The sequence below is a fragment of the Leopardus geoffroyi genome, chromosome A2 (assembly GCF_018350155.1).
Source record: "Leopardus geoffroyi isolate Oge1 chromosome A2, O.geoffroyi_Oge1_pat1.0, whole genome shotgun sequence".
Lineage (NCBI taxonomy): Eukaryota > Metazoa > Chordata > Mammalia > Carnivora > Felidae > Leopardus > Leopardus geoffroyi.
The window spans coordinates 85325322-85347392 of record NC_059331.1 but is presented as its reverse complement, the minus strand read 5'-3'; the positions used below and the strand labels follow the sequence as shown (position 1 = coordinate 85347392).

General features: G+C 35.4%; 1 protein-coding gene across 5 annotated transcripts in view; it reads right to left on the bottom strand.

The window, feature by feature from the left end:
* Positions 1-22071, bottom strand: part of CD36 (CD36 molecule) — a 77309-nt gene that overhangs the window by 27023 nt on the left and 28215 nt on the right. For 2 of the 5 annotated variants that reach the window (XM_045494616.1, XM_045494614.1), the window contains exons 2-3: positions 4320-4413; positions 3628-3833 (exon numbers count right to left, since the gene is read on the bottom strand). In XM_045494616.1, the coding sequence (XP_045350572.1) occupies positions 3628-3747 (120 nt within the window). In that variant the 5' untranslated portion in view covers positions 3748-3833; positions 4320-4413. Of the gene's footprint in view, positions 1-3627; positions 3834-4149; positions 4266-4319; positions 4414-11930; positions 12064-17840; positions 17882-22071 lie in introns of those variants that run through there. The other 3 variants (XM_045494615.1, XM_045494613.1, XM_045494618.1) reach the window with 3 other exon arrangements.

The following is a 22071-nucleotide window of genomic DNA, read 5'->3' as shown; positions in this document are numbered from 1 at the left end:
ATGTATAAAACCTATAGTAATCTGTCTGCTTTTTTTTTGTCTTGACGTTCAAGCCATCTAGATAGCAAATAGATTGTTTAGTTTTATCTGTAATCTCTAGATCAATGATCAAACCAATCTGAGTACTGACCTTTGAAATACTGATGTTCACGTCAAAACACTCATAAAACCTCTTTTATTCTCCTAAGATATACATCTCTCCCAATAATTCAACTGGACATCTTGAAGTGTTTTTACTCTCCCTCCTAATTTAGTTCCATATCCAAACTGCCATTACGCTCCATCACCCATTTTTTTCTATGTACTCCACCACACTAGCCCAGAGTGCCTTTGTTACATAATGTGCAGATTGTGCAAAGATCTTTCTAAAAGGGAATCTTACATTCTCCTTGAAAATGGCCATGTCCTGCATAGTTTTTCCTTGTTTTCCTGTTTTTTGTTTAAACTCTTTTTTTTTAATGTTTATTTATTTTGAGAGAGAGAGAGAGCAAGTGTGTGAGTGGGGAAGGTCAGAGAAAGAGTAAGAGAGAGGATCCCAAGCAGGCTTTGCACTGTTAGTGTAGAACCCAATGTGGGGCTCAAACTCATGCACCGTGAGATGATGATCAGAGCTGAAACCACAAGTTGGATGCTTAACCGACTGAGCCACCCACGTGCCCCCTGTTCTCCTGTTTTTGGTCTCTCCAACTCTTTTTATTGTAGGATCATACTGCACAAGACTGTGTATCATCTAGTCTCTGCCTTCAGATTGTCTAGGTTTGGGAACTGACTCCTTTTGGCCACATGAGTTGGCAAGTAGATTTAAGGTCTTGTGACTAAAGTGGGTACAATAAGAGGATCTCATAGATATCTGCAAAGATTAAATGAACTAGTATATATGAAGCTCTTCACAGCACTAAATAAATGGAAGCCATGTGATATGAATCGTTAAATGCAGGTTTTGTTATCTCTTACACCTACCAGGAAAGATCCACCAACCACTACTGCCTGTCACATGGCCAATTAAATATTCTTCTTCCTGATGTTCAAAGCTTCATATATTTTACCCCATGTTGTTTTTTCTAATCATCTCTTTTGTAGATCCCATATTTTGGGCACATTTGATATGTTCTTCCTTCCCTTTTTACAGCACTTAGTTGCATTTCACACCTTTTCCTATAATATTCTTCAGCTCTCTGATGCCTTTATTACAGCCCTCTTTTGAACTTCCAAAATCGTATCCTTTTTGAAAATCCAACAGTTTCACCTTTCGGAAGTGATCAAATGTTTTGAGACTTATCTTTCTAAATAGCAAATTCCCATATAATACCCTAGTTTCATGGTTCTTTATGTTTTGGTATACTATGCTTTCCCCTGGTTAAATTTTATATTTGTTGAAGTAAAAAAATTATTTTACTCTCTGTCACTATATAAAAGTAAATTTTTTGACATCTCAAAACTCTTATTTCCTCATGAACAACTATTATGAAGTTAGAGATATACATTAGACAGTTGAAATAGATGTTAGCTCTTTGCACATGATTGAACAGAAAAACTATCTGTACTAATACTGTTGAATGAAGAAGAAAAAGATAAGTGAACAATATTCAACTACTGGACACCATTTGTGTGTTGGAAGAAAACAGTCTAAAATGCTGTGTAGTGGGAGATTATTGGGAATTTCCATTCTGGAGACTTTTCCAAAAGATAAATTATAGCCTGAGTGTTAGTACAGATACTGTATCTGTTCTTTCTCCACAGAAGGCCCAGAAGGGAAGCAGAATTTATAGAATAGGGAGAGTGCTGTGCAATGGAGCTCCAACTCACATGGTTACATAAGCCCCACCTCACCAGCATCTGCCTGTCTCTGTTGAACTGTATCATAAATAATAGCAAGAAAACTGGACATTCCAAGGGAGGGGATGACATTCAATTTCTATCTATGTTTATATTTATGTATATATAAATAATATATAAACATATAATAAACATATATAATATATAAATCTATATTATTTATATATAATATATATATATATATATTATATATAAATAAATATCTGTATGCATCTTCTCCCTTTATCTGGCTTCTCAACCCAAGCACAGCCCCCCACATCCTGCCTGGAGTTTTCCTGTAAACTGAAGGTATGTGGACCCATGTCATCTCTGTCAAATGCTAAGCAAGTAGAGCTGGGGAGAGGCAGAGGGTGGTGGGGCAGAGGATCAAAAGTAGTCTGTGTGCTTACAGCAGAGAGCCTGATGTGGGGTTCAAACTCATGAACTATGAGATCATGACCTGAGCCAAAGACAGTCGCCTAACCAACTGAACAACCTAGGTGCCCCTACAATATATTTTTACGTTAAATGCATGGGGTTGAAGATTTACAATCTGTTAGCAAAAGATAAAAATGCCTATGTTATTATTGAGTAAATATATATATATATATATATACACACACACACACACACACACACACACATACAGACACACATATATACACACATATATACACACATATATGTGTATGTATGTGTATATATATACGTATGTGTGTGTGTGTGTGTATATATATATATATAATATTAATGTCTTAGTATCAAAGATAGTACAATAGGATGTTATTGAGGTAATGGTTCCTATCTATCTATCTGTCTGTCTATCTGTCTATCTGTCTATCTATCTGTCTATCTGTCTCTGCCAGGGCATTGACATCTAAGCAGGCTGAGAGCTGAGGCCAGCACTCAGATAAGTTTTACTTGGGTAGGATTATGTGTAAAAAACCTGAGCATACTAGCCCTGGGGCAGGATACACACTCTCAAAGTGCACAGTTATCCCTGTTCTTATGTTATCTTGTTCTTGGAATGTTCTTAGAGGCTTCACTTTTTTCTTTTCTTTTCTTTTTTTTTTTTTAAACCCTGTCTTCAAACTCCTGAAGCTGATTCAATTTGCCATCCACTGATTTAGGACGTCAGCAAATCTGCTTCTTATTCTAGTCTTCCTACTCTCTCTCAGTTCAAGTCGGTGAGTGTGAAGCACAATAGAAGGAAGGAAGGTGGAAGATGAACTCTACTTTGTTGTGCAAAGTCTGGCTATTGAACCACTCTAGTTTTTGTTAAAACTACAGTCAACTCATTTCATTTATGCTGACATTTGTCCTACATAACATTTCCGGAAGTATTTTGGCAGAATCAGTATAAATGTTTATAAATAGGAATGTTTATAAAACAATATTATGTTATTACATATATTATAAAAAGCAAGTTTACCAAATAAAAAAATTATACCAGCTTTACCAAAGATTCCTGTTTCATTATTAAACACAATTTTAAATTTATATATAATACACAAAATACACATACTTATTTCTCGTTCAAAAGCTCATCAATATAGTCCTTAGGCACAATGAAAAACAATTATTTCTACTAACTTGTACACTTCTAAACACCTTTGATGAGAATTTGGATATTATACTTAAGATAGTGATGCATTCATGTTAAAAGTACATTATGCTTTTAACATTTCTCAACTGTGTGAAGTTGTAATGGCTCATAATCACCTTTGTATTAAAGATACAAAGTTGCCAGTTACCACGAAATACAAATGACAAGAAATGGATGACAAGAAGTATCCTTTAGAATACTTGTACCTTTTTGATTGTCCTCTCAATAAGCATGTCTCCAACTGGCATCAGAATGCCTCCAAACACGGCCAGGACTGCACCAATGACAGCACCAGCGATGAGCCCACAGTTTCGGTCACAGCCCATTTTCTTAATCAGGGGAGAAATTAAGGTTCAGCACCTGCTTCTTTCAAACTCCCAGGTCTGATTAGGTGGTTTCCAGAGGTCTGGTACTAGCATTAGAAAGAGATCATAAAACAGAAGCTTAAATATCAGTACAAGAAGATCAAAGTACAAAGAAAACACAACTGAACAAGCATTTAGCCGGTTATGAATAAATAATTTTTGTTTGATGAAACTGACTTTCTAGGTTAGGTCCTCTCCTTTCTTGCTTTTCACTATTTACCAGTGGAAGAAATAAAGAACACTGTCATATAGAGTATTTCTTTAAAATTCCCCTCTTTTAAAATTTTCTTCCTATGGATGATTAACACTGAAATCTTATCTAAGGAGAACTTGCTTACTGTACTCTCTCCCTCATCTACCTACCCTCAGCCCAGGACACTTAGATGCATCTTCGCTCTTTATCTGACTTCTCCACTCAAGCACAGCCACCCACATCTTGCCTGGAGTTCTCCTGCAAACTGGAGGTATCCTGACCCATGTCTTCTATGTTCAATGCTAAGCAAGTATGGTAATAGACAGTGTCTTTACTATACCTTATTCACAAGTATACAGCAAGATACAAATTTTATAGGAAATGATCTGAGGAGTCTCAGAAAGAATTAATTCTTCTAATCATTTGTAAGCTATCTGTTAAAACAAAACAAAACAAAAAAAGACAAAAAAACATGGTTACATTGGGAAAATGCATTGTCAGTAAATTAATAGCAGAATATTGTCTAATAACACCAAAATTATAATCACTATTTAAAAAAATCTTTCATGAATACTGAGCTCATGCTTGAATTTTTTTATAGTGTTAAAAACAAATATTTTAAAGAATGTACTTTCAATTTCATTGTTAATAATTGGCTTTTGAATACACTAAAGGTGGGAAGAATTTAAAGAAAATACATAATGAATGTAAAGGATGTTTAATGATAGGCATTTCTTTGCTACTAGTCTCACAGGGTTTTTTTGTTTTTGTTTTATTTTTACATATGAAACTGCAACATTATTTATTTTGTCATCATGAACATTTGATTCACACCAATTCTGTTAAAATCAACTAATTTGTGCCAGTGTCTATTTCCACTAGTCAGTCTTATTTTTGATATCTTTCTATACAGTATGTGGCTATTTCATAAAGATTGAAAGAAAATGATTAATGAAATGAGTGGATTCTATTTTAACAAAGTTAATAAGAATTTATTACTTCTAGGATTTTAGAACACCTTCATATTTTGGTTGTAACAGAATTTTTTTAAATGGGGCTGACCTAACGTTGATAAAGAGCCAAAATGTGCTTTGTAGCTTGTAAACAAAAATTCCCTACTTTATTGCCCAAGGCCATGGAAAACATAAATGCCAACAGAATGGAGACTATAGATAAAAAAAAAAGAGAGTCACATGCCAATTATTACTGTCAACACTGTAAATGTAATAACAAAAATTCTACTTTGTTATGGTCTCAGATTTTCCCTCCACAGCTTTGTTCCAACAGAAGTGCCACTCTTAGGATATTCTTAGTACTTATTTCCACTGGAGGAACCGTTCAGTTTTTCAGGAATATTGCTTGCATAGCTAAGAAAATAAGGAAAATTAGACTTTTCCTCAATATTGTGAAGATAAATGTTACATAGGGGCGCCTGGGTGGCGCAGTCGGTTAAGCGTCCGACTTCAGCCAGGTCACGATCTCGCGGTCCGTGAGTTCGAGCCCCGCGTCGGGCTCTGGGCTGATGGCTCAGAGCCTGGAGCCTGTTTCCGATTCTGTGTCTCCCTCTCTCTCTGCCCTTCCCCCGTTCATGCTCTGTCTCTCTCTGTCCCAAAAATAAACGTTGAAAAAAAAAAATGTTAGAGTTTTCCCATGACAATTTTATTTATTTCTCTTTACCCTTTCTTATCTTTGTGATCTCCCTTTACCCATGCCTTCAATCTAGGGTACTTCCACTGTAAAGGAGGATAAACTGAATTCATTCACACCAAGGTTCTAGCAGCTAAGAAGTGTGAATATATTAATATTACACGTTTTTTGGGTTTTTTTCCCAATGTAAAAGGACCGTCTATAAGCTGTCTAAACAAGTAATTTGGTTTTCCTATGGACTTCCGTGTCTCACTGAGCAAGTGGTGTTTGCTTTGTATTAATTGTTTGGAGATGGCATGTGAGGAACAGCTTTCCTTGCCCTCTGAAATCATGTAACATGCTACCCATCTGGGTGGTCTGTATACTATGGACGAATAGTCATATCCAAGGGAGCCAATTAAGTAATCATTGGCTGAATCATCATTTCAGACACCATCCTCTATGTCTCATTTCCAAGTTATACCTAAAGTAGTAATCAAGACAGGGATCTAATAACGTAGTGTAGTTAAGGCCAGTAGACTAGTAGATTAAACCAAAAATTGATGTGCTACTACTCTCTTGCCAGATGACAATGGGCAAATCACTTCATCTTTTAGGACTTGAATTTCCTCATGTGTAAAATAAGATGCTAGGATGAGATCGGCAGTTCTTAATGTAAGTAGCTGAATCAGTTCTTCAGATTCTTACGTGGAAGACCAACAGGCAGAGTGACTGTGGAGTACAACAGTGGTGGCAACCCTGTGACCTTGATTCCCAGCCTAGTCTCCCTACTCCCACATGACATACTCCTTTCTTTGAGGAAGCTCTATGAGAATCTCTGTAGAAATCTATGGCTTTGCAAAGCCAATTAAAAATTGGGAAAGGAAATCCCCAGAGTCAAATTGCAGTTTTCTTTATATGGTATCATGAATCTATTTTTTTAATGTTTTTAAATGTTCATTTTTGAGACAGAGACAGAGAGAGAGAGAGAGAGAGAGAGAGAGAGAGAGAATGAGCAGGCGGTGGGGGCAGAGAAAGAGACACAATCTGAATCTGGCTCCAGGCTCTCAGCTGTCAGCACAGAGCCCAATGCAGGACTCGAACTCCCACCAGATCATCACCTGAACCAAAGTCAGACCCTTAACCAACTGAGCTACCCAGGAGCCCCTCATGAATCTATTTTTAAAAAGCAACTGAAGGGGCATCTAGGTGGCTCAGTTGGTTATGCGTCTGACTCTTGATTTCGGCTCAGGTCATGATCTCATGGTTTGTGAGATCAAGACCCTCGTTGGGCCCTGCGCTGACAGCAAGGAGCGTGCTTGAGATTCTCACTCTCCCTCTGTCCCTTCTCCACTCATGCTTTCTCTTTTTCTCTCTAGCAAAATAAAAACGTAAAAGAAACAACTCAAGTATTAAATTTCCCTTTCGGAAAATTATTTTATGTTCTATATAAATATCACTAAAAAACTTCACTCCTATAATGTCATTTGCAACTCTGACATATGGAAATAAAATGATTTAAAAATTACAATTCTATGGCTGCTAAAATATTTTGTGCATTTATCTGCCCTTTTCCAGATTAGGTGCCATAACCTAGTTGTGAATTGGACTTCTGCCAGAATTATTCTCCTTTATTCAAGTAGCCCATGTACTACAGAGGAAAGTTTCTGCAAGGGGCAAAGAGTCCCAAGAATGTCCACTGGAGGACTCAGGCAACAGCACATGTTGTCCAATACTTCCCTCTCTAAACCTGGAAACTCATGATTATGACTTCTGAGGACCCTGAGCCCCAGGCCTGTCAAGTAATGGTCATGCCTGGGTCCTACATAGGCTCTGTCTGCTTTAAACTTAAAACTGAAGTGATATAGTGTATCCATCCCACTGCTGTTGAGTCAAGCCCATCAGAAAAAAGAAGTATCCAGTAACTTATTCTGTTGATCATGCCGTTAGATAGTTATTGGAATAACACTGGTCTGGATGATATATAAGCAAAGATGTAAGTATTAATCTAACATCACTTAACACATGTACTAATAGTTTTGAGAGAGACTGCGTTTATGTACTTCTTTCAAATTTTTAACTGATCCACTCACTGTTGTTACTTTGTTGTAAGTTTCCAACCTTTTCCCCTAATAATACGTAAGATACGCGACATTACTTGGGTTCATTATCCTTCAGTGCCTTGAAACCATGAGTAATGAAGTATTGTTATTAAACTCCTCCCTTAGCTTTATACTTCATATTATTAAATTTAGTTTTATTCACCTGAGGCAAAGGAGGATCCAACACATTATGTAAGACACACGCTGACTACATAAGAGAAAAGTTCAGGTTACAGCACATTCACCAGTTTTTCCACCCATGTTTATCTTCAGGGAAAAAAAAAAAAGTGTCGTTTGTCCCCATTCTCCTCTCAAATTTGGTAAGGCTTGTAAATGTGTCTTGTGAACTTGGTTTTCTTAATAACAAATTCCTTACATATTAAAATAGTAATTTATTTCACTTGCTAATTTTGGATTGCATTTTATTATTGTTATTTCTCCTTCATAGGAATAGACAAGACATAGAAATCTGCAATAATTTACTTCTTGTTTCAAGTAAATAAATTTAGAAAGCAAAGAATCATCACAGGTACAGTAAAGAAAAACCAATTGCTGAGACTTGTATAAAGCAGAGAAAAGAAAAAAAGGCGTATTTTAAAATATCACTTATCACATACCTTTCTGGAGCCTAGAGGGAGATCAGCTGTATCCTATCAGTTTATAGATTATAAATCCTATTCCTTTTGTAGAATTTGTGAGTGTATTTTATTCCCTTGGGTTATCTTTGAAAGAAGGAATAAAGGGTACTTTTTTTTCTTTACTTTTTTGTTGTCAAATCAGTGGAGTGTTTCCAGAATGAATTTATGAGCATTATGTCTTTCCATTATGTTGGAAACCTGGTGGTAGAAACTTGAGAGACTGAGCTATAAGAAACCTTTCCAGTAAATAGGTCAGAAAATCAGAGAAAATTCTTAGAGAATCTGTAATTCTTCCCATGTGTGATTAAAGCTGTATTCCTTGGGAAACTCCACCCAGAAAAGGCATGACCCAGAGGTAAATTTTCTGGGATGTAAACTGCAAAACTTGAAAAGGCTTCAGATTACAAAAGTATTTGTACCATAAATGAATGCCAGGGCCGGGATGACATTTTCTTACTCATGAGTGAGTATCTCAGATTTCTTATTCTATCCATGAACTTTCCCCCCACATTTTCTTAGAATTGAAAACCAGACCACACACTTCTGTTTTCAAGCACACACACATTACACTGTTCTTTTGATACACAGCCTTCTTTACCTAATAAATACAGTATCTGCCCACAGACCCCATTTTCGGAGTTTTGAGGGGTGATTAATTTAACAAGTTGTGTATAAATGATGAAAGTGAGCTTTCAGAATTAAATTCCTTTTCACTTTCTGGCCCTACACTGTAACTAGGTGTGTTTACAAAGCCATGGTTTCCTAGACATGAGTAAGATGCAGATTCAAATCCCAGCTATTTGTAATGGGTGTAAATCAGTGATTTAAATCTGGTTGCATTTCATCATGTGGAAACAGAAGGCCATTAGATCAGTTGTTTATAAACTTCTGTTTAGAGACAGAATTCTTTACATGAAATTCCAACATATAAGCAGAAAACCTCTTCTGATAAAAGGGAGCAGGAACTCTGTGGCCCTTTCCCCTTCGTGTCACACTTCACTTGGGTTCTGAGTAATCCTCACAGAACTCAAGGGCTCTGCAGAAGACTCTTAAATAACTAGATGAGAAGTTCTCTCATATCTTTTCTTATTGAAGTTACCACAGTCCTTTTTTTATCATATTAGAATAGGTGTAGCTAAAAATACACCATAGAAAAAAAAATTATAAACATCTATAATATGAAACAATAAGACACATCACTAAATTATACTTTTAAAATATTACAATTTAAAACTTGGTGGTAGTCTTAAAAAATTAAAGCAGTAAGTATATTGTACTTCATGTATCATACTAAGGATCCTTCTAGAAATGAGCCTGTCTTTTGGAGTACTTGATTACAGGGATTACTATAGGTTTGAAATGATTCTCTTTGATTCATGTTGGTTTAAATAAGATTGTCTAGAGCTGTTCTTGATCCTTGAAACTCAGACAGGAATGCTTTTTTTTTTCCCACCCCAAATTATAGTATAAACAGTAAGATAGCATGTGATCTACAATAGTTCAGATTTTGGAATTTGAAGTCAAGTGATTTAGGTTCAGTTTTGGGTCTTAATAGCATAGTTTCTCTGTGGCTTAATTTTCTCTAAAATGCTATATCACTCAACAGATAAGGTTGTAAGGGGCGCCTGGGTGGCTCAGTTGGTTAAGCGTCTGACTTCAGCTCAGGTCATGATCTCACAGTTCATGGGTTTGAGCCCCAAGTCGGGCTCTGTGCTGCCAGCTCAGAGCCTGGAGCCTGTTTCAGATTCCGTGTCTCCCTGTCTCTCTGCCCCTCCCCTGTTCATGCTCTGCCTCTGACTCAAAAATAAATAAACATTAAAAAAAACCTTTTTTTTAAACAGATAAGGTTGTGAATGCCAAATAAAGGTAAATGATATTAGTATAAAATTCTTATCATAGGAAATGTTATTTTGATATGTTATCATGAAATATTATTTTGAACAACCTTACTATTATACAGTGTAGTGTTATTTCATATTGGTCAAATATTTTTTTAGAAATCTAATAAATATGTATAGTTTACACGAATGATTATTTGCAAAACACATAGATTACAATAAAATCTGATGAAATTATTTATTATTTATGTATATAGGAACTTAGAGTATCACCCAAATGGAGAGGCATCTGCTAGCTTAGAAGATGCTATTTGAAACTTTTAGCCATAACTTGGGCTAGTGAACTAAAACAGCTTACAATTAAATCAAAATATAGTTACAGAATTCCTTCAGAAACAAAAAATCCACAAGATTCAAATGTGTTGGAGTAAACATGCCCAAACGTTTTCATAAAAAATAAGGGAGGCAATTAGAAATTCTAAAATTTCCAGTACATTCTGCCCACATATTTTCCAGTTGTAATTATGATATTCTTCCTGGGCTAACCTGTTAGCTGATGGTTATGTATTTGATTCATCATTGTTTTGGTTTAATCGTGTTTCTAGTAAATAAAAATTTTCCTCATATTTTTTCTTATAAAACCCAATGGACCACTGGACGCTGAATAACAAAACTTTTTAAAAATTTCATTTTGGTTGTTTTGTGAGCCAGTATTGAAAGCAATGTTTATTTTAGACCCAAAAGACGTTACTAACTTAAGACCACATAGAAGAGGACTGAAAAGTACATGCAAACATTTTTAAAAAACTTTCACTATGTTTCTTGGTGATTCTAGAAACTGTATAAGATTTACTCCAGAGAATTTATGCCATTTACAGTTATATATGAATTAACTTACTGTAATTAATTTGAAACTTGTAATTTTTCTAGAGTGATTTATCCTTTATTTAAACTTGGTATCAACATTCAAGGAAATAATTTGCTGAAATTTATAAGCTTCCTAAATAGTGAAAAGTATTAGTTTTGGTTTTTATTTTCTCACCAAATTTTATATAATTTATACTAATTAAATCTAGAATCATTACTTGCAATATAACTTACCATTCCCAGTAACAATTATAGTATCTTTTTCATTAGAAAAAAATACCTAACAAGAACATATACAAAATACATATTGTGTTTAACCATGTTACAAAGTCAGGTTCACGAAAACTTGATGCAATTCAGATAAAAATTTAAACACAGTAATGACTCTGAAAAGTAATTAGTTACTTTTCAGTAGTTAATTGCATACTGGAAAGCATATTGACATGAGTGGCAAATCATTTATAACTAATGTATTATATTTGTTTTATAATTTTTTATTATTAATTTAAAAACCAGGTATAAATAGCCTATGTGTACAATGAAAGTTTTACAATTTCAATTGGATTAAAACTCATTTTTAAATATTAAAAAGTAAAGGTTTATAGCAGGCATAAGATTTTAAACATCAAAAATAAAATGTCATTGAACATTAGACAAGGTTTTAATATTTTTTAACATAAAATGTAGAAAGATTAGCAACTTGGAAAACAACACAAACCCAATTTTTAAATAATGACTTGGAAAAAAAAAACAAAACAGTTACAAGCTTTTTGTTGTTACTGTTTTACAACTTCTTAAGAGGGTTTATATAGTAGAGTCATCTATCATTTGGGACATAGAAATCTTTTCTGTTAAAAAAAAAAAAAAGCATATGACTTACCTTTAAAAAGGCTAAGAAGGATTTTTCAATCAAATGCTCAAACATTTGAACAGACGGTTCTTAGTAGGACCAAATGGTATTCTGCAGAAAAACCCTACACTGAAATCCTCATTACATAAAGTGTGTGAGTTTAAATATGCTTAAAAAAAAAAAAATCCCATCCCAGTATGTGGTTTGTTGCCAGAGGAATTAGGAAAGAAAACACACACACACACACACACACACACACACACACACACACACACACACACATATCACACTACTGTTATGGCTTTTACTGGTCTATTTTTATGGTCTGGTGAGGACCCATTCCCTATATCTGAGATACTCAGCAGACTTTTTTTTTTGGCCATTCTCCCATCCAAGTAAGTCAGAGGCCAGAGAAACAAAAGGAACTGACTTGCTGTGCTGCCTCTATGTATTCTGTTTTACTGCACAATCATTATTCCAGATGACGAATAGGGTTCCGGGGGTGGAAACTATAAACTGGGAAGGATTAGCAGTATCACTTCTTTGTCATGACTTAGCTTACAAAACTTCATAATGTTGAATTAAAATGTACCTTGCTATACAGCATTAATTTGACGTGCATAAAGACTAAGAATTTTGAAAACAATTGGAGATACTATCAACAAAGATGACAAACCGACTTTAAAAAAGGAAATAGCACATTGTTTTAACTGGAAATTCTTAACTGTTCATCATTTTCTGTTAGTTTTACAGAAGTTTCATGAGCAGAGCAAAATATCCCTATAAAAACAAAAAATTAAATTTCCCTTAAATTTCATCAGCCAAAATACAACTATTAAACAGCATTTAAACAGATTACATCTAAGATGACCTTTTAATGTAAAAAACAGCATAAACATAAGTTACTTTAAAAGAAAGGTATTATTTTAAAACCTAATAAAAATAAAAAGCCTGTGGGGGGAGACCCTCAATACTAAGAACCCATTCTTGCAGAGAAATTCTCAAAATCGTGTAAGAGAGATCAAAATCTTTAGACAGTTAAACTGTCATCTATCAGACAGGCCAGCTGAATAAATGTCTCAAAGTCAACCTTGAAATAAAGTAAGCTAACAATAACAGGCAGAAATATATTTAGTCCATTAGATCATATTTAAACCAGTTCTTATCATTGGATTGGTCATGTTGGCCCCTTCTGAGTATGTGGTGAATCTTTTCATTTGTTAGCAGTGCAATACAACTGGAAAAGGATTCAAAGTTCTCTTTTTCCCTCAGGCATTACTTTCTTTTTCCAAGGTATTTTTACTAACACATTTATTTAAAAATTAATACTTAGATATTAATACTTTAGATATATTGGGATTTTTTTTTCAAATTTTACACCGCTTAATCAAGATCAGGTAGAAATGGCCTTGGACAATTTCCATGTGATTTATGCTACTCATTTTAAAAGAATAACTTACACAGATTTCAGGTAGCTTGAAAAGAGGATTTCTCTAACTGTGATCTCTGGTATTTGCTGTATTAGCAAAAAAGGTAGACAAAGGCTATTTTAATGAATATCTCGATTAAAAACATCTATTTTATTGTATTGAAGCTGCTTTGATATATTTTCTTCTCAACTTTAATTCAAACACACTTACACCCCCACCCCCTGTATGAAAATTGAGAAATAGCTCACCAACACAGGAGTTCAGACAGTACCTATTTTAAAGAGCATATTTTAAACATATTGAAAGGATCATTAAATTATGATGAAATTATGAACACTATTAGAGAAAGACATTTCGGAAAAAATACAAGCACAATACATGCTTTAAGTTGACACTGAACTTACTTGGATCACTCATCAGTAGCCTAATGCCATCCAAACCCTCTGACTGTCTCTGGAGAGGAAAATGTCACACACTCCCAAGAGCAGTCCAAAGAATCAAATCTACATTCCCAGAGGCAGCTGTGTTCAATCCCATAGACAGCAGTTCCTGAGGAGCTTTCTGAGTCTCGTGTGGTAATACCCCGAGAGGGCACAGCTAAGTAAAATCTGCAATCATTTCTCTAGATTTGAGCAAAATATATACCTTAAACAAGGCAGAAAAATGCTGTACCCATTTCAGAGTAAAGAATGTTGAGGTTTTCATTTTATAAAGCTTACATACCCACAGTATTTTGAAGAGATATATTTTATATGAGAGTACCCCTTGCCTTATGTAAATCCACTGCAGCACTACATACATCTAGTATAATGAAGGATAAAACTTTCAACATAATGAAGTCAGCTTAGACACAGTTTTTTGGGAACCTTTGTTTTGCGAGAGACCACATAGGGTTTGGACCCAGACAGACAAGTGAATCCTGATGTTACTGGGCAATGGTCGTATTGAGTGGGGGTTGGGAGTTCAATGACTACTCTTATTTTTCTTTTTTTTGGAAAAAAGTGGGCAAAACTAACTAAGAAGGTCATAATATGAACTAAGTGAGGGCAGTTGACAGGAGTCTGATTACTAGACACTCAAAGTCAAGCCCCTTCCATTCTTTTCTCCCTTCTGGTTTATTTTCTTCAGATTACAGAGCACCATCAGCCATCTACTGGGCTATCTGTTTGGTCCTGTTTTTGCATCTGCTAGAATGTTGTCTCCATGAGGAGGGGGACATTTGGTTGTCTCACTGCTGAATCCCCAGAGTGCAGGCCAGACTCATAGCTGGTGACCGGTTAAGTAAATGGACACACGCAACAACTGTCATAACCATAATAATATCTAAAACGGAGCAAGAATGGCCAGAAGTCAGACGTTACTATGTTGGCTGTCTGTACCACAAATATTCAATGGTTTGATTGGGATGAAGAGCATCTGCTTGGAAAGTCAATGGAGCAGAGTGTGGCTTTGGAATTCGTCACTTCCTAAAGTGTGTTACGGTTGCTAACTACTTCCCCTCTCTTAGTTACAATGGATCTAATCTGTTGTAAAGACTGACAGTGAGAATATAAAGGATTCATATGTATAGTTAGTAAATACTTGCTATGGTGATGATTAGCCATTAAGCAAATGTTTATTTTAGGGACTTTATTAAACTAATATGGGCAAATAAAAAAAAGTATTGAAAATTATAAAAATCTCCCCTACCCCCTATAGTTTTATGAATTTTCAATTTACATTCTTATGTATATGGGATCATTCATACACCAAATCATACTTTCTGAAACTTGACTCTTCTCCTATTATGTGCGTTGGAGATATTCTCATGTTTTGGATAGAGTTAATGTGCTTTTTCCATCATTGAAAAATATTCCATACTAACAGGTGTATTGTCTTTTAAATAACCAATCTCCTATTTAATGGACATAGTTTTATTTCCAGTTCTTTGATCTTGCCAAAAAATGCTAAAAATTCCTATGTAGTTTTTAAAATTTTTGAGTATAGCTGACACACGAAGTTAGTTTCAGGTGTATGACATGGTGATTCAACATCTATGTTATGCTGTGCTCACTGCAAGTGTAGTTCTCAACTGTCACTGTATGACGCTATTACAATATCATTGCATGCATACATAGTTTTGTTTACCTGTTCTAGGACACCAATAAACAGCAGTAAGTGAAATTGTTAGTGTGTACTAGCAATGTGTGAGAATGCCTGTCTACATTATTGTATACTGAACTTTAAGTTTCTAACAAGTACTTTTTTATTGGTAAATATTCAATTGAATGAAGTTGAACCTATTTTCCCAAGTATATTAGCCATTTATATTTAAAATTTTTTTTTCAACGTTTATTTATTTTTGGGACAGAGAGAGACAGAGTATGAACGGGGGAGAGGCAGAGAGAGAGAGGGAGACACAGAATCGGAAACAGGCTCCAGGCTCTGAGCCATCAGCCCAGAGCCCGACGCGGGGCTCGAACTCACGGACCGCGAGATCGTGACCTGGCTGAAGTCGGACGCTTAACTGCGCCACCCAGGCGCCCCTATCACAAGTATTTTAAAATATAAATGGCTAATATGGGGCGCCTGGGTGGCGCAGTCGGTTAAGCGTCCAACTTCAGCCAGGTCACGATCTCGCGGTCCGTGAGTTCGAGCCCCGCGTCGGGCTCTGGGCTGATGGCTCAGAGCCTGGAGCCTGTTTCCGATTCTGTGTCTCCCTCTCTCTCTCTGCCTCTCCCCCGTTCATACTCTGTCTCTCTCTGTCCCAAAAATAAATAAACGTTGAAAAAAAAAAAGGAAAAAAAGAAAAAAAAGAGAAAAAAAAATTAAAAAAAAAATAAAAATAAACTAAAATAAAATACTTGTGATAATATCCTTGTTCATCTTTTTTTTTCTTTAAATTTGTTTGTCCTTTCTTTGTTAATTGGTAAGGAAACAACCAGCCTTCTGCATTTGACAAAAAAAAATCTTTACTATTTTCATTGTATTATTATATTACTACAATTTAAAACTTGTATGCCATTAACTTTCACAGTAATTTCCTTTTAAATATAGTGTCATGCTTTCAAAGGCTCTCTTTACTTCAGAAGTATTAAATATAATAAAACTTCTTTTAGCATTTCTATGGTTTACAAAATCCTTTGTAACAGTATTTTTTAGAGAAGCTGATTCATGGAATTTAACACGAAGTAAAAGAGGAAGAGTAAAGTAAATTGAATGACAAATATTGCAACATATTTGAGAAGCAGATGATACATGAATCGTAAGAGTTCTAGAAGAAGGGTCACATGGCCTGAGTTCTGATCACATTATTAGTAACAGCAGGATTTGTGAACTCAGTAAGTAACACACAGTCATTGTATTTCTGATTTTCTTTCTTGCCAAAGAGGATCATCATACAGAGTCCATCCACACCCTCAAGCTGCAGATCAAATCACATGTTAGGTTTACCTAATTTAAATCTGTATGCAGCTTCTGTTAGGAGATGGAACTTTTTAAGTGATTTTTTTTTTTTTTTTTTTTTTTTTACATTTCAGGAAATGAAAAGAAGAATCTTGATATAATATACATTGCATTTGTGGACTGTATGGATAAGCAATGACTTACAAATTATGATGATGATATAATAAGGGGGTTGACACATACTGGAGGCTTACTATCTGTCAGTTGTTGAACTAAGTATTTCACCTGTGTTACCTGTTGACCTATCATATCACCCGTTGGGCTCCTTAGACAACTAGAGTAGGTCACAAAGCTAGTATGTGCCAAATCAAGGATTAAAACCCAGAGAGACTAAGTGAAGAGCCTATACTCTTTTCTGAAAGAAAAAAAGCAGATAAAAAGTTCTTGAACAATACCTAATTTTACATACTTTTCTCAACACCTTTGTACAAATTGAGTAACAATTTTAAATAAATTGATGTTACACTGAGAGGAAAATGATATCTAATCATAACAAAGAATCAACAGTGAACATATTCTGTAAGTAGTAACAGAATTATTTTGAAATTAAATCCTTCTACAGATGTGTAAACTATCTCAAAACATTAGTTACCAGTGTCAAACTGTAAGTAAAATTTGTTTTATCACTTTAATCCTTGGGGATAACTAACCATAGAGATTGATGTGCACATACATATGCACATATTTATGCACATGTATACACATGTGTGTGTGTGTATAAACATCTATCATTTTCAATTGCTACCTTATTTGTGAAAGTATGAAATCAATGGCATGCTTTACCTCTTTTCTACGGTGAGGAAGGACTTAACATGCAAGAACAAAAATAAATAAATCTATATGTACGTAACTAAGATATAACAGTATAATGTAATGCCAGTAAAACTTGAGAGACTAAAATACAGGCTTCTGAGATGGCCTTTAAAAGAGAATTTCAAGGACATTAATAAAGGTAAAACATAGGATATCAGGGTAACTAAAGTTTAGACTTAAACCATGTGATCTAATAAATTGAAACACAGGACACAAGCAAACATACTGAATTAAAATTATAAAATAAACTTACCCATATGTTTAATAGAAGCCATAGTAGGAGCTGTGTGTGAAAGAGATTTAACAGAGAGCACCTCTGTATATGTGGACAGTACTCACGTGGGCAGGGCCAAATCAATATGTAAATTTCACAGGCCATCTAAAAATGTTGACAGACCTAATCTTTACTTGAACACTTTGCAAAGCTGACTCAACTCTCTAAGGGGAAGTAGAGTAAGTCAACATTTAAATGATACTACGAAACATAAGGACATGGTATGATCAGCATAGTTGTCAGGGTAATTTGTATTCATACAGTTGATGGGATATTATTTGGGGGAAAACCAGAAATATTCAGGCAAAGTGATAACAAGGCCTGAAAACATGGCATGGTGAAATAGTAGGAAAAAAAGCACAATAATCAATAAAGAAAACAAGCAGTTAGTTAACAAATGCCAAATTTAAAAAGGTTGAGAAAAAATATAATCAATGAATTTGAAATTTCACAGGACAGGGGCGCCTGGGTGGCGCAGTCGGTTAAGCGTCCGACTTCAGCCAGGTCACGATCTCGCGGTCCGTGAGTTCGAGCCCCGCGTCGGGCTCTGGGCTGATGGCTCAGAGCCTGGAGCCTGTTTCCGATTCTGTGTCTCCCTCTCTCTCTGCCCCTCCCCCGTTCATGCTCTGTCTCTCTCTGTCCCAAAAATAAAAAAAATAATAATAAATGAAATTTCACAGGACAGGAAAAATGTAAAAAAAAAAAAAACTATTCAATTGAAATACAAAAAAAAAAAAATCAAAACAAATTTTATCATTAAGAAAAGTAACCTAAGATACTCCCTGAAGTGGGGTCTTAAAAATTAAATAAATAAAATAATTTTAAGAGGGGTTAGGGACATCAGTTTACATTTGCTTTAGCTCATGGCTTGATCAAAAGGATGTACTTTAAAATCCTAAAATGTCAGGTTTTTTAACTCTGTTTAAACACCAGTAAAAAGCTGAAGTGTGTGATGAATGTATAAAAACAAAATACATTTAATCAAAGAAAAAAGATGGATAATGAGACTCAAAGTGATTTTATTCCATTTAATGGAGACATGCTAATCACACTAGAGACAATGAAAAACCTAATTATATGGACATCCGTGTCATCTGATAATCTGTTACCTTAAGTTTAAAGATACACACTTGGACATCAGATTCCTACAAGACTTAGGTACACATACTGTATGCACGTGTGTGTGCACGCACGCGTGCATGCGCCCACACACACTCTTCTTCAGGGACATAGAAGGAGACCGACCTAATTAGGTTTCTTTTTAAAGATAGAAAAAAAAAAAAAGGTTTCTAAGAAACATGTTATACAATAATAATTTATTTAAAAAAATCACTACACAGGAAAAACTATATTCCCGATACCTTTCTTTTTCTGTTTGTTTGAAGTGGGATAAACCCTGCATCTGAGTGACCCGGCATTTTAAAGAAATGTAAAACAGTTTGTGGACCATCATTGCCCAGGTTGGTTCTTAGTGGGCTTAAGAGAAGGGTTTGCCCTTCAATGAGCCTGAGTTTTCTGTCTTCAAAGAGACCAGCAAGTTTGGTTTAGAGTGTTACTTATCAAATGAATTCCTTGGAAGAACTTGAAATAAATTCTTAAAATTTCAAAGAACCCATAGGATTCCAAGAGCGAACATTTTACTTTAAATGTATTTTTCTGGGGCGCCTGGGTGGCGCAGTCGGTTAAGCGTCCGACTTCAGCCAGGTCACGATCTCGCGGCCGATGAGTTCGAGCCCCGCGTCAGGCTCTGGGCTGATGGCTCAGAGCCTGGAGCCTGGTTCCGATTCTGTGTCTCCCTCTCTCTCTGCCCCTCCCCCGTTCATGCTCTGTCTCTCTCTGTCCCAAAAATAAATAAACGTTGAAAAAAAATTTTTTTAAATGTATTTTTCTGTTTGAATAAAGCCTCATGTTGTTTGTAAGAAAAACAAACAAAAACATTGAAAATATATACATGTAAAATTTTCAGAAACAAATGTTTACCCGGAAATGTTATGGATCATTTCAATCACTTTCTTTACATATTTCAATGGGCATATTCCAGATGCCATAAACATTAGAATCCAGACAGAATAAAAAGTGGTACACCAGCACTCTATGTTGCATGAGACAGATAGAAAGAAATCGCAACATATCAGAGGTAGAGTGAAACCTTCCCTTTGTGATCTCCATACTTCAGTTTTGAATCATAAAGAAGTTTGACTTGCCTATTAAATTTCATTACTTTAGCAGCAACTTTCGCAGTAGCATTAAACCTTGCTTTGCAATATAGGGCACTGACAAGGGAACTGATAGAGGAATTGACCTTGTGGTAACTGTACTAGGGTAGGTTTAGGTGGGTTCAGGTAGTATCAGCACCGTCTCTGCAATTATGGGTCATCCTTGAGCTCGCCAGCAAGCAACCAAGGACTCAAAACCTGTTTATCATGACCATCCCTTTCAGATTCCTGAATGTCACTCTTGTCTTTTGTTCTGAGGTTGTGATTCAAGGAACCAATAGTAGGTTATGGAGTCTGAATTGTTACAGAATGTCCCTCATACATGACTGAACTAGTCCTGCTAGTTTTGCTCTGCTTGATTAGCTCACTTGTCCTCAGGACAACTGGGACACAAATGTTTTCTTGGCTATTAGGGCCCAAGGTCTCTCGGTTGTGTTATTTAGGTAAGCAAAGTATCCTCCTCCACGGTGTCTCCAGTTCATGAGTAGAGGTACGTATGTGAATTGGAGTGCTTATATTATCTGAGTGGTTTTCAGTGGACTCTGTGATGCTCCTTTTGTTAAGAGCACAGTGCTTTCCTGTTCAGGGTGAATGCTGAGAATATTCTTGTTTTCCCAAACTGCCTGTGCAAGGCTTGAAGCAGCATCCTTCATGTGTTCCAAGGACTAAAGAACATTTTCTGGATATGATCCAGGAATGTTGCTAGGCCTGTTTTTCCTCTCATTTTCTACAACTCCACAGGGAAAACTGGGTCATCACAGTAGGCTGGAGAAAAGAAAGCTACTGTGAGTAAAATTGGGAGGTGAAGTAAGTCCATAAAAGCATGTAAAACCATACCATTTCATGAATTAACTCAAAATTAAAAACCATTACAATGTTTCCTATGTTATAAAGAGGCATGTCACAAAATACTGTTTTTATAGTAAGCCTCCGTATAGACTCCTCTCTTTTACATGCTTCTTTTCTTCCTTGGTTACCCTATGTGTATCTGTCCTGATTGATATCTATTTGACTATTTGACATTTCATTTTTATCTTTCTAGTATGCTCTCAAAAGGGTACATGATTTGGGATATGTAAATTTGGAGTTGCATTCACATGACTTATTGCAATTGCATTTACAAAAGCACATCTATCCCTAAATCAGCAGAAACCATGAATTCATTTGGTCCTTCACTCCTTTTACAAACATGCTTACATCATCCACTTAACAGATATTTCTGTTTTGAAAGGCGTCCAGCCTCCAGTGGCAGTTCAATGTACAATTACAGGTATCAAAATATTACCAAAAAGTATTCTAGTCAAAACTTCACCATATTTTGCAACTGAATCTATTAGCCTTGCATTTACTATTCTGTATAGTAGGAAATATTTAAATTCTTCAAGAAACTCAAAAAATGAATGTTAAATTACATTTATGCTATTTACTAAACTTTCTCTGGCTTGTCTGTTATGTCAGCCAGGTTATGGGAAAAAAATACAGTGTGATCTTCTTTTTAAGTCTTTTGGTGCAAATCCATTACTTGGAAAGCTTTTTATCTCTAGGATATAATACTCTACCATCATATGTATCACTCTTTCAATATTCATCCAATCCTATGCAAATACAATTAAAAATGAGAACAATGTCTTTTATTTTTTGTTTTTAAGTCCATTAAATAAGTACTAAGATGTGTTTGAGGGAATTGGCTTCAATCTTTGAAGATGGAACATAATGAATTTAGTTGATTATTTAAGGGATTTTTCACTATGCCTCAGAATTTCCCAGAGGAAAGAAAGAGAGTAATGTTTCTTTTTTTTTTTTAATTAAAAAAATTTTTTTTACTTATTTATTTTTTGAGAGACATAGAGAGACAGAGCACAAGTTGGGGAGGAGCAGAGAGAGGAGACACAGAATCCAAAGCAGGGTCCAGGCTCCAAGCTGTCTGCACAGAGCCTGACGTGGGGCTCATACTCACAAACCGTGAGATCGTGACCTGAGCCAAAGTCACACGC